This window comes from Chrysoperla carnea, chromosome 1 (genome assembly GCF_905475395.1).
Source record: "Chrysoperla carnea chromosome 1, inChrCarn1.1, whole genome shotgun sequence".
Lineage (NCBI taxonomy): Eukaryota > Metazoa > Arthropoda > Insecta > Neuroptera > Chrysopidae > Chrysoperla > Chrysoperla carnea.
In genome coordinates this window covers 796,171-815,061 of record NC_058337.1, presented here as the reverse complement: position 1 = coordinate 815,061, position 18,891 = coordinate 796,171, and the positions used below count along the sequence as shown (strand labels likewise).

At 31.4% G+C, this 18,891-nt stretch overlaps 3 protein-coding genes across 3 annotated transcripts in view; 1 reads left to right on the top strand and 2 right to left on the bottom strand.

Moving 5' to 3' along the window:
* LOC123290461 (calcium-activated potassium channel slowpoke) overlaps positions 1–4,001 on the bottom strand; it is a 165,836-nt gene extending 161,835 nt beyond the window's left edge. Inside the window, exon 1 of the mRNA XM_044870664.1 lies at positions 3,512–4,001. Coding sequence (XP_044726599.1) covers positions 3,512–3,841 — 330 coding nt within the window. The 5' untranslated portion in view covers positions 3,842–4,001. The remainder of the gene's footprint in view (positions 1–3,511) is intronic.
* A 4,622-nt stretch (positions 4,002–8,623) lies between these two features.
* LOC123290527 (bolA-like protein DDB_G0274169) lies at positions 8,624–9,408 on the bottom strand. The gene is made up of 2 exons (XM_044870750.1): positions 9,075–9,408; positions 8,624–8,840 (listed from the first exon to the last, which is right to left on the bottom strand). Exons 1-2 carry the CDS (start codon positions 9,345–9,347, stop codon positions 8,694–8,696), a joined length of 420 nt encoding a protein of 139 aa, XP_044726685.1. The 5' UTR covers positions 9,348–9,408; the 3' UTR covers positions 8,624–8,693.
* A 422-nt stretch (positions 9,409–9,830) lies between these two features.
* On the top strand, positions 9,831–18,859 carry LOC123306097 (DNA polymerase theta-like). The gene is made up of 7 exons (XM_044887970.1): positions 9,831–14,414; positions 14,874–14,946; positions 15,310–15,704; positions 16,212–16,595; positions 17,054–17,515; positions 17,651–17,912; positions 18,537–18,859. The coding sequence occupies exons 1-7, from the start codon at positions 9,831–9,833 to the stop codon at positions 18,857–18,859; spliced, it is 6,483 nt and encodes a 2,160-aa protein (XP_044743905.1).
* Positions 18,860–18,891: the final 32 nt, after the last annotated feature.

Genomic DNA, 18,891 nt, shown 5'->3' with positions numbered 1-18,891 from the left:
AGGCGGAAATTTTATAATATGTACTATACTTGATTATCAGTTATGTATGTGCCACATGTTTGTATGTATAATGTTATAAAGAAATCAACACTGACTATGTATGGTATTTCAACAATTAACTCAGTCAATTATTTGTTTTCACTAATTTTATTTTACCTCCCAGCCAGCAAACAAATTATAACGTGCAATAAGGAACATAATTCCAAAAACCACAATTAAAATAAAAGTTTAAATAAACAGAAGGTTTACAATTTTTTTTCTTTTTACAAAATTATTTAATAAAAATGGTACGGAACGAGTTCGAATTGGTATTTGCGTGCGAAAAGTTAGCTTATTACAAATTAACGTATCGCATTAATTTCCAACATGAAAGCACTTGTTGACGGATTTAGCCTGTTTTTCACAGACTCAGAATAATGTTTTTTGTGAGATTCCGAAGTTGAAGAATTTTTGGTCGTTTAGAACGCGATATAATCAGCTACAAAACTCACAATTTCAAGGATTAAAGCATGTAAAACTTTACGAAATATATTAAAAAATTCTCTTGACAGAATTGAAAAAAAAAGAGTTGAAAGGACTGTTTTTAGGTGTTTTAAACGACCCAAATTTCTGACACTTTGGAATTTAATAGTAATAGCTTTATACTTAGTCTGTAAAAACAAAATTCTTTAAATTCTGTCGAAAAGTGGGTTTTACCATAGTTTTAGCATAGAAACTGGAAAATACCTTAAAGTGGTAATTAACAATTTGTTATCATACGGAAAATTCTGCAGAAAGAGAGAACCAAGCTCGAATTCGTAAAAGAAAATAGTATATACAGGTTCAGCGGATCTTATAAGGATCAAACCGGTTATTATCTTACATTATTTTGAACCGAATTCTTTGATAGAATATAATTTTGTGAGTTCAACCGGTATAAACTATGCATGTTATTGTGGGAAATTTGTGAAACAAATGAAAAACCCCTCGATTTGTTTTGTTACGTAGAAGAAAACATCATTAAATATTCAAATATCCATAATTTTTGGTGTATTTTTTTTTAAATTAGTTTTTTACAAATTTATCAAAATTTATAAATGAAACTGAGTGGGACAAAGTAGTGTGCGATTTTAAAAACGCTCTAAAACAAGAAACCCATCATTTAAAAAAAATATTAACTAAAATTGATAAAAAACAATAAATAGTAAAAATCAAAAAACCCGTTAAAAGATTGGAAAATGGGTTGTATTTTCGGTGGAGGGGGAAGCACGCTGATATTGGAAATTTGAATTTAACCGGTTGAAAACTTAACGATAAGTTTTCTGTTATAATAAAAAAATAATTTGGGTTATTGTAAAAAAAGTATTTTTATAATATTTTTTTAAAAAAAATTTAATAAATAGAATCATAATAATTAATATTTATTTTTTCTTGAAAAGTTATTAAAATGCAGCGCATTTTAGATTTGAACGTAACGTACCAATAGTCATTAAATAAATTTAAAGATACTCATTACTTTTTATCATTTTCAATTTATTTTAATTAACACTATTTATTAAGGAAAATTTTATAACAAAAGCATTAACAAAATGGAAAAATGTTTTAATAAAAAAACAACTAACTTAGTTGATTGTTAAAATATTTTCCATACATGTTTGAATACCTATAATAATGCTTGAATTATTTATTATAAAAAACTAATGATTTTGGTTTTCAAAAAGGATAAGTTTTTCCAAGGAAACTAAAAAATTTTTTCCCGAGAAATTTTTTATGAAATTAGAATTATTAGACCCACATATTCGAACCGATCTACAAATTTTACACCTTCCATCTTCTTTTGAGATAATAGAAACTAGATTTCAGTTAGATATCTCTTTTCCTGTTTGAGTTATCGTGATGACAGACAAACGAAAAAAGACTAATTAGGGTTAAATCATAAACGCCTATGTAATCTCTAATAAAGGACCAATGGTTCATTGGCTCTAATAATCGACCAATGGTCCTATGGCTCGCAATTTAATACGTTAGCAAATATGATTAAAATTCAGACATCCATTTTTTAAAATAATATTTTTTTTTTTACAAAAAGATACCAATTAAAAGCTATATTTTCAGCTCCTCAAAGGATTTCCTGCGATTCAAGCAAGCCGAGAACATAAACGGTCAAAAGTAAACTTAAATAACTTCCTACAATCCGATTTTTTCCAAAGTATTTTCTCTTAAAACTACAATATTTCTCCGAATTGAAAAATTTTCGCGTTAAAAAATCGAACGAGTTAATATTTTTCAATACCATTTTTTTTAAATTGAATAGATAATGAATAAATAGCTAGACTTAACGGTAACAGTCTGTTTGTATGTTTCTAATAACATATTATAGAAGTATTTAAAATTAAAAAAAATATAATAAATTATAATTTTTGATATTTTAAAGTTTATTTATTTTAATATAGAATAACAAAAATATTTATAATTTATAGTTAAATCTATAAAAAAAAAATAAAATAAATAAATCTATAAAGACTAAAATCAACAACTTTGACTTTGATTAGAACCGAGGTAGTTAATTTAATTTAAAATTTATATTTTTCTAATAATAATTTCAAAAAAGTTCAATCTGGTAAATTTTTGATGATGTATTGGATTCCTTGCATAAGTATGGAAAGGTTTTTGATAATTCAATAAAAATATTGAAGTATTAGGACTTATTTGCAAAATATTTAACCAAGAAAGTATTCGAAAATTTACATGTTCGAATTGCCGCAGTTTTTAATAAACACAGGATTCAGGACATTTAATTGTTTAATTAGATTAAGAAGCTAGATTTCCATTAAAAGTTTACAAATTTCACTTGCTGGAAGAAGTATATATCATGTTGGAAGAAGTTTATAACCGAAGAGATTAAACCCCGAAAAGTCACTCTGCCATAGTAGTTACCTCGACCAAGAGGACATTTTTTACGATAATTGTCCTTTTTCGAAAAAATGCGAACCTATTTGTGAACCTATTACTCATAATTTCACTATATGTCAACTTTAAAATCGAAAAAGAAGCTTTCTTAGCACCTACACTTTCAAATTGGACTTACCAGACGTCAATCGATAGATTTTTTTGAGATCCAGAACTTTCCAATTTAATTTTTTTGCATTAGAAGTCAACTTTCTTTTTAATCGCAAGAAAACCGTTTTTTTTTTTTTGCTTTTGCGAATTTTTTCAGTTAACTTAGCGATTGATTAGCCATAAACAAAAAACGCTATGTTTCTTGGCTTGTTTTCTTGTATAACAGCATATTTTTTTTTTCTCGTAGAAATTTTGTCAAATTTAACAATGAGCCTTCGTAGATTAATTGGATTACTATATGTATAAAAAAAGGTATCATTTAGTAAAAGACGCGCCTAAATTTCGTAAATTCTATGAAGCTGTGAATCATCACACTAAAGTCACACCTATTACAGATGTAAAAATATTAACTCAAAACCCGAATCAAATGGATAAAATTTATGTTAAAAATGAAACATGCTTTTGAACTTACCAAAATTCGTCCGGTAGTTGTTTGACCTGATATAAGTTCACCAGCCCAATCTTTCGCCTCAGTCATGAAGGTTCCCTCAAACTCTTGTTTGCCCGCCTGTCGAGCAGCTTTTTGCTCCTTTTGTTTTGGATCATTTTGGGCATATTCAGTCTCTGTTTTTTTACAATATAAAAATGCAAACGCCCGCCAAAGTAATACAACAAGCAGACCAGCCAAAAATGTAAATATACTTGATAATAAAAAAAACCACCACTTTCGTTCCTTCAAGCATTCATCTAAACCATCAGCGTCCAGAGAAGGCGGCTCCGTAGCCGCTTCTTCGCACGTCATCCCCTAAGGGAAACTATCGACAATATTATATGCGGCATTCACCTTCGAATTGAATTGAAGAATAAATATGATAAATTTATGGAAGCTCGATTTAAAAACAATGTTAAATAACGATTAGTTAACGACTTTGCAATATGCATTTGAGTTTTTTTTTGGTGGAGTTCGAATTCTTCGGGATCAATTTTATTTTTATAATTAAATAATAAAAAAAACTCTTCTCAAATTTAATTTAATAACAATTTATTAATTTATTTTAAGTTCTCACTTTAAATTCATTTTTAAAATTTAATAATTTTTATTGATTGTAATTTAATTTTTAATATAATTTAATGAACAATTTATTAAATTTAATTTCACTTTGATTTAACAATTTTAATTGAATATAATTAGATAAAAAGCCATGAATTTAATAAATATTTTAATTAATTTTTAATAAAAACACACTAGGTATTGTTTTTAGAATAAGTTGTTTAGTTTTTTTTTAGAAATAATCACGCTCACTTCTCGTCGTAACAAACAATTCTCGATTTTTTCGTTTAATTTTGAAAAATAAAAATAAAAAATCAAAACTTATTATATTCGCCGTTTTGAATATGTTTTCCGTTTCTTCAGCTCATTTGGTGTGATCTGAAAGGATTTTTTTTGGTGGGGGGTTAACAGGTGTAAAACGAGAGACCCAAAAATGATTTTTTTAAAACGAACAAGTAACACTTTGTGAGAAAACACTTATTAATTATATAGGTCCTAGAAAATGGGACTTAAATTAGAACCCTGTGGAACCCCCGTGGTCTAGAAACATATATATATATATACATATATTTATTTATTGATCACAACACTGCACAAGATATAATTGTTGTGAAAGGTTTCTTTCTATCATATCATTTCGAATTCTGCTTTCCTATTTACTATATCCGTAAGGTATTGAGAATCCTATATGTATATATATATATATATATATACTTTACATTAGAGTATAACATATATATATGTATATATATAAACATATATATATATATATATATATATATATATATATATATATATATAGAATTAAGTTTTTTTTTTGGTGTTATATGTTTTTAGTATAAACGGTACCGTTGCTCCGAAAGCACTGTCTACCATCCATTTGTCCAAATACATGACACTGCTCCCCGCGACGCTACCGCCGCGCGGCATTCATATATTTATAAGAAGATTGCATCGCGACGGCGCCGTTATCTACCTCGCTAGCCTGGTGCGGGAATCAATACGACAAGCACATATAAATATATAGAGTGTTCTCTAGAAAAGTTTTCGGACCACGTACAATAGTAAAATTAGCTACTGTATATAAATAAGAAATTTGTTCGAATCCATCGATGAGAATCGAATTTTTTTTAATATTTGTTTCCTCAGAACTTTCGACTGGGTAAAACGAATTTAATGATTTTTTTTGGGACTCTGTGGTCCTATTTCAATTTGGTCCAGTTTTGATAATTTGGCATTCATGAGAAAACCATATAAGTCCTAAATTTGCATTATGTGTGCGACAAATTGATGAATAACTCAATATCACGCCAATCGATTTCGATGATTCCTTTTTTAATGACAAATTAGTTAGTTTTTGTCCAAAGTTTATGTTTTTCATTCTAGAAAAATGAGTTGTGAGTTATCAGAAAAAGTTAAACATAATAGAAGTAATTTAATGTAGGAACAAGGAAATTTTATGTTATGTAATAATAAACATCTTGATCAAACCAAATGAAGATTATGTACGCACATATTGGGTTGACTACTAAATCAGAAGTATGTCTTCTGTAAACTAATATTACAATTAATTCATCAAGTACAGATTTAAAGTAGCTTTCATATTATTAACTTAAATTAATACTTTAAATTTTCTGACTTACCGATATACAGATATGCAAACAGTATCGTGAGAGAAAAATGAAGAAAAAAAATTAAGCTTAAAATACGAAGATACGATAGGAACATAGTTCCAACCGAGTGTTCCACAACACCTCCCGGTTTTTTAATAACTTTTGCACTTGTTTTGTGCTGAAAAACGCTTCTGGAACATTTTTCTAGACATCATTCTCTTCACCTATTTCAACTTCCTCGACTAGACTAATTGGTTGAACATTTAATAGACATACTGTATAATACCGATCATCATGAACGTAGTGAAGTCGGGTAAACTTCACGCATACACGAGTCGACAACAACGACGACCGTCGACCGTCCGAGCAGCACCCGTCCAATCGACGATACACAAAATTTACCCGTGACCTCAGTGACGCCAAATATTTCCCCAGTGATCCTTAAAATGTTTTTATACTTTTTAAATATGCAACAATATATAAAATAGATTTATTATTTATTATCGATATTAAAACACAAACAAGCACAAACGAATACGTGAGCTTTGAGCTTTCTTTTTTTTATGTTCGTAATAAAAAACAATAGTAAAATTATTTTTGTTATGTTGTTAAGGTTGATCTGATATTATAGTACAATTCAACTAAATATCTGAAAGGAAAAAATTAATGCATCTTTGAAATTTTCCATAATTGTTTATTAGAGTGTAAACACTTCGTAAAAAAACGTCGACCTATCAGGGGCGTACCTAACACCCTTTTTTGGGTGGTAGTTGAGGGGCTTGAATCAGATTTTTACAAATTACAAAAAAAATTAGGCATCAAATAAAAAAAATTCAATTAAAAGTTGCAGCTGAAGTATTTTCTGCACATTTTCGTTTTTTTTTCGACTTTCTAGCTTCAAAGTTGACCGAAATATGCCAATTTTGGAGTTTTTGGAATTCAATGGAATTTTTTTGCCCATTCAATCAAATAAAAAAATATCCTCCTTGTAAACCGTTAAAGACAGAACAAAAGTTTAAATATAAAAGTTATTCCTTGTAAAAAAATTAACAACTTTTACTTGAAACATTCTTTCGTAAATATTACTATTTATCCGTGAGAACGCAACTTAGGAAAAACCTTTGGAGTCCAATTTCTTCAGAACTACAAAAAAAAGTGTGTTGATTTTTTTCAAGTTAACTTCAAGTAGTGATTTTGTGAAACATTCTAGAAAAACAAAAAAAATTCCAGAGTGGTAATTTTGATTCGAAATCAAATATCTTGACCCTTATACTTTTTATAGCTCAGTTCACCTCAGTTCACAGAAAAAAAAACTTTCGAGTGGTTTTAAGTAATTTGTAAAATTTTTGTACATAACTTCATATAAAATTTGGGGATAACATTTCTGACCCTTTCAATTCTCCGTACAAAGCGGCAAGCGGTGATAAAAAATGTCTGAGCAATAGTTTCCTAAACTAGAAGTTTTGAAAAAATAGTACAAGGTTCCAAAGTTCGATGATTTTTCGCAGAGATACAATTGTTTGAAAGTTTGTATAAACAAAAGCAAATTTTTCTATCAAACTATAGAATTCTATTTCTGATTTGAACACAAAGAGAATGAATTGTATTTATAGTCATGTCAAAACAAAATTTTTCTAGCTAATTTTTGGCGATCTAAATTTACACACTTAGAAAGTACTAATGATTCCGTATCTGTAAAAATTTCAAGCAGCGGTGCTAACTTTACCCATATAAAAAACCTTGTTTTTATATGGATAACAAAATAAATAGAAATACGAAATTCAAAGCTACCGTAAATGAGTAAATAATACAATGCAACAATCATACAATATCATATTGACCACATATATATAGGCAACAGCTATTACATATATGTATATGTACTTGCGCATCATGGATTCAAACTGTTTATCTATGTTTTGAACCATTTTAAAACTATGTACATAATTTATAGTTGGCAGCACTTTACACTCAAGTAGATTGGCCGGTGGTTTTATTTTGTAAGTAGCGCCACATTTGAATACGGAGAAACAAACATAGATGGCATATTTCAATAGTACCTCTGAACCCCTTCAGAGGTGTCTTTGATTTTGTGGATTTTCAATTTTTGAGAATGATATAAACACATATCTCAAGGAAAGCAAATGAAACAAACAATTGATTGAGTTAATTGATAAAATAACCTGTTCAGAAAGGCAAAAAATATTTCTGCCAGAATAAACCCTGGCACACCTAGTCCATATTCATTTGATTGCAGTTTTACTGTAACGAGCGCCAGGAGACTGGGAACCACCATGGCTCTCACTCAAGAAAAGCTTGCGAGGATGCCATACCAAAAAGGTCTTAACAGATTAGGAGATAATCTGAAAAACCAACAATTAAAGGCATGGACCAGCTACGAGGGAGGGCGAATCGCCAAAAGCCTGTTGGGTGAAGGAAACTCGTTCGGTAACAGAGCCGAGGAGATCTTGAAACTAAACAGAGCTGATATTAGAGTCATCGTAGAGTTACTCAAAGGGCATGATAACCTGAACAAGTTCCAACATCAGATTGGAAAAAGACAATCTCCCGCGTGTGACAGATGCGGAGAAAATTCAGAAGAAACATCGATCCACTTTTTCTGTTACTGCCCGGCGCTCATACAGCAGCGACGGAAATGGTTTGGTCCGGCCATAGTCGAACCAGAAGAAATTAGGAAACTCAGCGCCAGGCAAATCCTGGGTTTCAGTACATCAGTTGGTTATAATAGCCACTGAAAAGCGTAGCGGTGATAGAGTACAAGGGTTAATTTGGCTAGGTGCTCTGAACCATTGTTTCGAGGCGCGATGCTCGAGCATGGTCCGCTAACCTCCATACCATACCATACCAACGGGCTCCAGAGCTAATACGGGAATAATAAGGATTTAAAAAAACAAAAAAATGATAATAAAATAATCTTTAATAAAAAATAAATACTAAAATTATGAAACTAGACAGCCTAAAATCTTGAACTATTTTCCAAAACCTCCCCTACAATTTGGACTAGATTCGATAGTTTGATTATTTTGCCATTGTTCCGGTGTTTTTGCCACAATTGATAAAGCATGAACGCCACCATTTAATTCTTCTTTTAATAAATCGTTTACTAAACGATGTCTCTGTAATTAAATACAAATTTTTAATATTTAAATTAGTTTCGTAGCAACCTTAGGCAGTTCCGTGTGAATATTAATGTTACGAAATAAAATAGTGGTCTCTTCGGGATTCGGATGTACAAAAAAATACACCAGAAAAGTTAATTCCAGGACCCTAACATGCATAAGGGAACTATCTATAAAAGTTGCTACTAGTCGAATCGATTTGTTTAGAATTTATGGAGAATATGAACATACCTTTATTAAGGGTACATTCGAAAAATTATCCGAAACAATGACAACTTTAAAATGTGTTTCGGCATTTTTTGGTACATTATGCATGTACGATTCGTTTATAATTTCTAAATGTGTTGTTTTTAATGCGTTTGTTATTTTTTGACGAATTGAATTTTCGATAGGTTTATGATCTTCAGACATGTTTTTAATGTTTTTTGTATGGATCAATTGAATTACCCTCTTAGAATTTTTGATACAAAATTTTGTTTGATTTAACAATTTAAAAGTATACATTTAGTTTTCCTTCAAATTTACGATTTAGGTTAGATTTTTTTAATAAAAAGTTACGTGTGGAATCAGCTGAGCTGATATTCCGTAAGGTTATATATTCTATGGCTGATATTAAAATTTCAAAAACAAATACACGATCCGTAATTTCTTGGAACGACATATGAAGATCAAATTCAAAAACCTCCTTTGATGTTTATAATTCGCTGGTATAAGTAATATTAATTTCATTATCTGCTCTACCTCAAAACGTCTCAGAACTTTAAGGTGACAAACTGGCATCTGGCAACCCTAATCCAAATCGAAAAATTTTTTTGGCTTCGCCCCGATAAATCATGCCGTGTGTAGCACGTAATGCGCACTCGCGTATTAAATAAGCGGGAATGTTTGTTTTTGACATTAACGTCAAAATTTCAAATGTATGTTTATAAAAATTGATTAAATCAAATAAAATGATTTATAATAAAAATTATAAATTATTTAATTAAGATGAATTCTTCAAAAGAATCCTTAGACAATTCAATTAACGATATTAATTTTTCCCAAGAAATTTTCAAGCGTCTTCGACGATCTAAAAAAAGAAAAAGTTCAAACTGTGTGTTAACAAAGTGTCGAAATATCGGATTATCTAAAAAGAATGGAATTTCAAATGAAACCCGATCGAAAACGAGCCAAAAAACTCATTCGAATATCATACACGATAACTCGAATGCATCATCATCGATTGTATCAACTCAACAATTACAAAAATTAGAATCATGGGGTCTTCCACCAGGAGTTCTAGCGAAGTACGAGGAACGAGGTATCAAAGAAATGTTTCCGTGGCAAGTTGAGTGTCTGAGTAATATCAAAATTTTAAATGAGCATGCAAATTTAGTGTATTCAGCTCCAACATCGGCTGGTAAAACTCTTGTTGCTGAAATTCTCGCAATTAAAACTGTTTTAGAAAGACAACGAAAAGTTTTAATAATCTTGCCGTTTGTCTCAGTTGTACGAGAAAAAATGTTCTATTTTCAAGATATTTTTCGATCGAACGGTGTACGCGTTGAAGGTTTTATGGGTTCGTATAATCCTCCAGGTGGTTTTTCGAAAGTACAAGTTGCAATTTGTACGATTGAAAAAGCGAATAACATCGTAAATCGTTTGTTAGAAGATAATAATATCGAGGAAATCGGGGCAGTTGTTATCGATGAATTACATTTATTAGGGGATCCAAGTCGTGGATATTTACTAGAATTACTCCTAACTAAATTACTTTATATATCGAAGAAAAAACCCGAATTTAAAATTCAAATAATCGGTATGTCGGCAACGTTACCGAATTTAAGTTCACTCTCAACATGGTTAAATGCCGAACTGTTTAAAACTGATTTTCGACCAATACCATTACTCGAACAATGTTACATGAATGGAGTACTTTATGATTCGAAAATTGCGGTAATTCGAAAAATCGAACCACATCCAGACATACCGAAAGATATGGACAATATTATCCAATTCTGTCTCGAAACAATTTATTGTTCGTGTTCGGTTTTAATTTTTTGTTCGGCAAAAAATTGGTGTGAAACATTAGCACAACAAATTTCGAGTACATTTCGACAGCTTGGTCGTTCCGAATCACCGTTGGGTGTATGTTTACGTGAACAATTAAAAACCAATTCGATTATCGAGGTTTTAGAACAGTTAAAACGTTGTCCAGTCGGTTTGGATACGATTTTAAAAATAACCGTGTCTTTTGGAGTGGCTTTCCATCATGCCGGTTTAACAATCGATGAACGTGATATAATCGAAGGGGGATTTCGTAACGGAGCCATTCGAGTACTGGTAGCGACATCCACACTCTCAGCAGGGGTTAATCTTCCAGCAAGACGTGTTATAATACGTTCCCCAATGTTTGGTGGGAAACCAATGGACACGTTAACATATCGACAAATGATCGGTCGTGCTGGAAGAATGGGAAAAGATACTGCAGGGGAAAGTATACTTATATGCCAGAAAAATGAGAAATATGCCGCAGAACAATTACTTTCGGGGAACCTTAAACCGATTTCGAGTTGCTTAGAAGGTTCTGGACGTTTGAAACGTGCCATTCTTGAAGTAATCGCAAGTGGGGTTGCAATTTCACCAAATGATGTTAAATTATTCACCGAATGCACTTTACTAGCGTCCAGTGAAATTTTCGATGAAATTGAGAATCCAATCGAGGAGACCGTACATTTTTTATTACGCAACGAATTTATTCGCTTACAAAAAAGCGAAACAAATCAAATGCAATATGTTGCGACGTCCCTTGCAAAAGCATGTTTATCATCCGCTATGCCGCCGGAAGAAGGCTTAACGTTATTTGCTGAGCTAGAAAAAGCAAGACAATGTTTTGTTCTCGAATCGGAGTTACATATCATCTATCTGGTTACTCCGTACAGTGCTTGCAATCAATGGGGAACTATTGATTGGATGTTCTATCAGAGTTTATGGGACGAATTATCGCAAGCAGATCAACGGGTTGGCGAATTAATTGGTATCAGTGAGAGTTACATTGCTCGTGCCATGTCTGGGCGGATAAATAACTCAAAATCTCAGCATCGCTTGCATATACATCGTCGATTCTATGTTGCGCTGGCACTTCGGGAATTAGTTGAAGAAGTACCGCTTGCGACAGTTGCTGAGAAATATAAATGTAATCGAGGTTTATTGCAATCGCTACAACAATCGGCGTCAACTTTTGCGGGAATGGTGACAGCGTTTAGTAAGCAGTTAGGTTGGAGTAGCGTGGAATTATTGGTCTCACAATTCCAGGATCGTTTACAATTCGGGGTCAGTCGTGAATTACTCGATTTAGCTCGAATGCCATCGCTTAATGGAATCTGTGCCCGATTATTATTTAACGCGGGTATCGAAACGATTGTTATACTTGCATCGACCGATGTATGTACTTTAGAGAATATTCTAACGAGAGCTCTCCCCTTCGAAAGGGAAAACGATGGAGAAACAGATTACGAGAAACGTAAAAAATTAAAAACCGTTTGGATTAGTGGGAAAAATGGTTTAACCGAACGTGAAGCGGCTGAAATGTTAATTATTGAGGCACGGAATTTCTTAAAATATGAGATGGGTATTGCTGAAGCTAAATGGGATACGGAAGTTAGTTCGAATTCGACACAAATCGAAACTGCGGATACACTTGATACGTCAACGAAACTTTATGTTAGTTTAAATTCGATTACGCAAGCATCGAAAAATTCAACGCAAAACACAAGCGATAATCTTAATGAGAATGTAATCGATAATTCTAAATCATTAACATCGAAAACTTTCGAAGTAGAAAAGACTTTGGAAAACATGAATGAAAATCTAAATGATAATGTAATCGATAATTCTGATTTATCAACATCGAAGACACAAGAAATTACTCCCGCGATAATTGATAATTCTTTACCTCGAACCTTTGTACTAGAAGAAAATAAAGAAAACCATTCCGAACTTGTTCAAAATTCGTTACCTCGAACTTTTGTTTTAGAAAATAATGAAATGAAAATTATCAACAATATTTGTGCAGATGAGAATTCGAAATCTACTTCCTCGAAAACTAATCAAAGCGTCGATACGGTTTTGGAAAAAATAAATGAAACAAATACCATCGAAAATGTACAATTTAATTCGAAAATATTTGAATCTGATTCCACGTTCGACAATATTTGTATAGCTGGACACTTTTCCCCAAGAAGTAATCCTGAAAAGGGCGAAACAAAAATAAATGAATCGAAACTTTTTGGAAACGATGAAATTCATTCTAAAATGTTTGAATCGGATTCCATGTTCAACAACATTTGTGTAGCTGAGAATTCGAAATCTACTTCCTCGGAAACTAATCAAAACGTCAATACGATTCTGGGAAGGATAAATGAATCTAAAACCACCGAAAATGCACAATTTAATTCGAACAATATTTCTATAGCGGGAAATTTAGAATCGAAAACAACTACCCCAAGAAATAAACAAAGTCCTACAAAGAGCGAAACAAAAATAATTGAATACAAACCTTTCGAAAACGATAAAATCAATTCGAAAATGTTTGAATCTGACTCCATATTCAACAATATTTCTGCAGCAGAGAATTTAGTACCGAAGCAAACCTCACAAATCGATGGAGCAAAATTAAATGAATCTAAACCTTTCGAAAATGTTGAAATCAACTCAAAAATGTTTGAATCTGAATCTATGTTGGATAATATTTGTATAACTGAAGTTTCTGAACAGAAATCAATCCCTTCTGGAAGCATTCATGGCCCCAATATGTCCGAATTGCAACGATCTACAGAAAATCATGAAATCATCATCCGAAATTTTGAATCTGAATCCATGTCCGAAAATGTTTCTACAAAAGAAGGCAAAAAAGTTTTGGAATCAAATTCAACTCCTCCCGTTACTAAATCAAATAATTCATCGTTTCAAACTCCAGATAGTTTTAATGATGGAATATTCGACGAAACTCCATCGGTTTTGAATCGTGTACAACTTTGTGCCGAAGAATTTGCTAAAGCTAGTGATTATTACGTGTTAGAAAATAATTTTTCGTCAAACATAGAATTTAATATTTCTGGTATGAATTTAAAAACAGCAAAAAGTTATAATTGGTCGACATTGGATAACGCACAATTAACCGATTTGGAAAATAATAAGACCGTATTGAATGATACAAATAAGAGTGGAAGTTTATTCGACGAAAGTATATTAATTACTTCGAATATTTGTCAAATTTTAGATAATCAAATCGAAAACCAATTGAAAAATAACTTAGACTCGAAAGAAGAATTACAAGTTGATGAAAATCACCTAAAAAATTCATTTTTAGAGCAAGCATTTGATAGTTTTACAATTTCAAATAATTCGAAAAGTTTAGACGATGACATTGTATTAAATTCGAACGATGAATCCATGGAGAGTCCATGTTTCGATCGAACGGGAAAATCAACGTCCAAATTACATGAAAATACTAAAAGAAAATTATTGTTAATTAACAAAACAATGAAAAGTGTAATAGTGACAAATAATAAACGTGTTTTAAAAACAATTTCACCGTTAAAAAATAAAAATAATAAAATTAAGAAAGTAATTTCACCAAGTAAACATAAAAAAAATAAAATTGAGACAGTAAATTCAATAAATAAAGATAAAAAAGATAAAATTGAGACAGTAAATTCAATAAATAAAGATAAAAAAGATAAAATTGAGACAGTAAATTCAATAAATAAAGATAAAAAAGACAAAATTCAGACGATAAATTTAACAAACAAACATAAAAAAGATAACATTGAGATATTAAAACAAAATAAAACTGATAAAATTGAGACATTTTTATCAGAAAATAAACATAAAAAAGATAAAATTGAAACAATAAATTCACCAAGTAAACATAAAAAAGATCAAATTGAGACAATAAATTTATTAAACAAAGATAAAAAAGATAAAATTGAGATAATAAATTCACTGGATAAAGATAAAAAAGATAAAATTGAGACAATAAATTCATTAAATAAAGATAAAAAAGATCAAATTGAGACAATAAAACACAATAAAGATAAAATTGAGACAGTAAATTCACCAAGTAAACATAAAAAAGATAACATTGAGACATTAAAACAAAATAAAACTGATATTGAGAAATTTTTATCAGAAAATAAACAAAAAAAAGATGAAATTGAGAAAATATCACCAAATAAACGAAAAACAGAACAAATTGAAACATTAATTTCACCAAATAATCATAAAAAAAATAAAATTGAACCAAAAGATAAAAATGAACAAAAAATCTCACCAAAAAAAGATAAAATCGAAACAATACGTGGTAGAAAAAGTTTACGTACGCGTAAAATCGATCACATCGAAATAATTGATGTATGCAAAAATCGTAAATTATTCGAAACAATAACAAGAAAATTATTTACAAAAACTGTGCTTACAATTTCAGTGGCTTGTGAAAAATTTATTAAGAGTAAAAGTGAAATTGGAAATCGTATGATACGGTATCGTAGTGGATTGAAAAATGAAAATTCAAATACGAAGAAAGTGAATCGATTTGTAATTAATGATCGTCAAGTAATTGGATTTTCCGTGTATTGTGAATATAATATTGTGTATTTTTTTTCGCTGAGCGCAGACGCATTTGTACCTGAAAATGAAATATTGGAATTTTTTCAAAAATTATTTTTGAACAAGGAATTAACTGTTTATCAATTCGATGCCAAAGAACAGATTAAATTATTGTTACAGTTAAACTTTTCTATTCAATGTAAATATCTTGATCCAAAAATTATTGAATGGCTTTTTGATCCAGAAAATCGGGCACAAAGTTTTCATAATTTGGTACGTAAACTTTCCAATTTAATGAAATCGACCCCCCACGTTGTAATGTTGTTCCGTTTCGTAAAAAATCCTTTATATACCAAATTTGAGCTCGTATGAACTAACTATAGGGGGTCTCTGAATGTCAGACATCTCCAAAACTTCTCAAAGCGTGTTCTGAAGTTTTGGATATTGCCCAAATATTATCTCACACGTCAGACATGCGCTATAATTTATAAAGATATTTCAAAAAAAATAAATACATTAAATTTAGTCTGATATTTAATTGCGCCATCTATGAGCATCATTTTGAACCATAGATTGAATATTTCTGTAAAAATGCAATTCATGGCCATCTGTTCTGATATACTCAATTAATTATGACTAAAAAAAATAGAAAAACTGTACATATATTTTACCTGTGTAAAACAATCACTACCCTTGTTTCGAGTTTTATGAAAGGGGAATAAGTGAAAGCAAGTGAGGTGACGGAAAATATTTAATTAAGAATTTTAATTTTGATTATAGATTCGAAATTATTCACCCGAATTGAAAGATTTAGCAAAATCAGCTGGAAAAAGTAATTATCAAGAAAGTATCGCATTGAACATCGATAGTTCTATATCTGGAAAATTAAGATCGGCCACGGAAGCACTCTGCACTTGGCATGTAATTGAAGCACAACAATCGAAAATCATCCAACAGAAATGGAACATGAAGAAAATTTTAGATGTGGAAATGGGTACGATCATATGTTTAGCAAATATGGAAGTGATTGGATTTGGTGTGAATACTGAACAATTGGATCAGATATTGTCAATTGTTCAAGAAAAAATGGCGGACATAGAAACCGAATGTTATTCATTAGTGGGCAGACATTTCTCACTGGCATCATCAACGGAGGTGGCGAAAGTATGTTCAAAATTTTCTCGAGAAGGGTGTCTTTTTTTGAGTCCCAAACTAAAAAAAGGAGTGTTATGAGTTTCGACCGCTATGTGTGTCTGTCTGTCTGTCTGTCTGTGGCGCCCAAAACGATGAACCGATTTTGATTATTTTTATATTATGAGTGTGTTAAGTTGGCTGAATGTTCCTTGGAGTCCTATAAAAAAGTTAAATTAAAATTGCTGCTATTTCACCTCTTTTCCACTTTCGACACTTTTTTCCGGCTTATTCATTGTATTATTTACAAACAAATGTTTGCGTATTTATAAAGAACAACTTTCTAATTTCATCTAATGTTTGTCAGTTATGTATCAGAGTGAAGTTTTAAGTGAACCTAAAAGTGAGTTACAAGTTTATGTCAACTTACAAAACACACCCTGTATATTACTATATACACGGTGTCTTTTAATAATGAAATTTTTTCGCAGGTATTAAAATTTGCCAAAACCCGTACGAAAGTCTCAACGAATAAACAAGTATTAGAAAAATTAGAAAATCCACTGGCGGCGCTAATAATATTATGGAGGAAATTAAACGCAATTCTAACAAAAACATTGTTTCCAGTGTTGCGTGAAATTAACGGATCTCGAATCTATTGTTGTAGCGATAGCTTTAACGCAACCGGACGAATCACAATGTACGAACCGAGTTTACAAAGTATACCGCGAGACTTTGAGATCCCGATCAATGATTCGATATTAATGTTAAGTGTTCGAAGTGCATTTGTACCGAAAGATGGATATGTGTTAATTTCAGCCGATTACTGTCAGTTAGAATTACGTTTGCTGGCATATTTTTCGAAGGATAAACGATTGTGTGCGATTATGCATTCGGATGATGATGTCTTTCAATTAATCGCTGCTAAATGGAATCGAATTCCAATTGATGAGGTATGAAATATACAGGCTGTCTCCCATTTTAATATCCCCAACCAAGTTTTGTTTAACCCGTCAGCACGAACGGTTGACGCGAGTGCTGACGGGTTGTTATTATTATACTAAATTATCTATTTGATTTGAACACAGGTGGACGATGTTACACGAAATCGAGCGAAACAATTATGTTACGGAATTATTTATGGTATGGGTGTGAAAACTTTAAGTGATCAATTGGAAATCGATGAAAATCAAGCGACCGAAATGATAGAATCATTTAAAAATACTTATCCGAAAATACGTGATTTTATTGAGGCTACCATTGAGAATTGTCGTAAAGTGGGTTATGTTGAAACGTTATACGGACGTCGCAGATATTTGGAACATATCAACAAATCAAATTCCTTGAAAAGTACGTATTTACCAAATAACAAGGGCCATTTTGACCGCTATGTGTGTGTGTGTCTGTCTGTCTGTCTGTGGCATTGTGGCGCTTAAACGGATGAACCGATTTTGATTTTTTTGGTTTCGTTTGCAAGGTAATTTAATCTAAAGTGTTCTTAGCTACGTTTCAAAAGCGAGTTTACCGTAACCTTTCGTGTTACAGATCTGGGTACCTCTTTTCATGGCGAGGATTTCTATTTGAAAAACCGTCACATATTGGCCAAGAGGAATCGATTCCCTCGCACCAGATAGATCTCCAACCCTTGGCCTATTCATATAAATATATTATCCTGGAGGAAGTGAAGAGTTAGGTATATCTCAATGCCAATCTTTACGGGAAGGATCGACAACCCTAAATTTACGATCAAAACGGTAAATCGGAACATCTTGTAGGACAAATAAAATATAGAAAAAATTTAGGTTTAAAGGGGAACATCTGTTTAACTTCTTCAATTTAAAAGTCATCCAAAGGTTACCTCTAGCTACGGGACCATCTGGAAAGTGGAATATGAAAAATCAGCCCGCGTCCTTGTCTTTAAATTTTATATTTGCATAAACATTTTGACCAACAAACGGTCTTTTAATATTTCAGGTCAAGCAGAACGGCAAGCTGTCAATACAACAATTCAAGGATCTGCAGCGGATATTGCAAAAACAGCAATGGTTCGAATTCATAAAACTTTACAGGAGCAATACGATGAAACGGAAAATGTCGCTAATTTAGTTCTACATATGCACGATGAATTAATTTACGAAGCGAAAATAACCGAATTAAATTCGGTTATGGTCATTATTAAACATTGTATGGAATCCGCTGTACATTTATCTGTTCCGTTTCCTGTGAAAATTAAATATGGTTATTCGTGGGGTGAAATGGAGGTTGTTGATAATGTAGCAGAACATCGAAGTCGGTAACATTTTTACGCTTCACCAAATTTTGATTAATG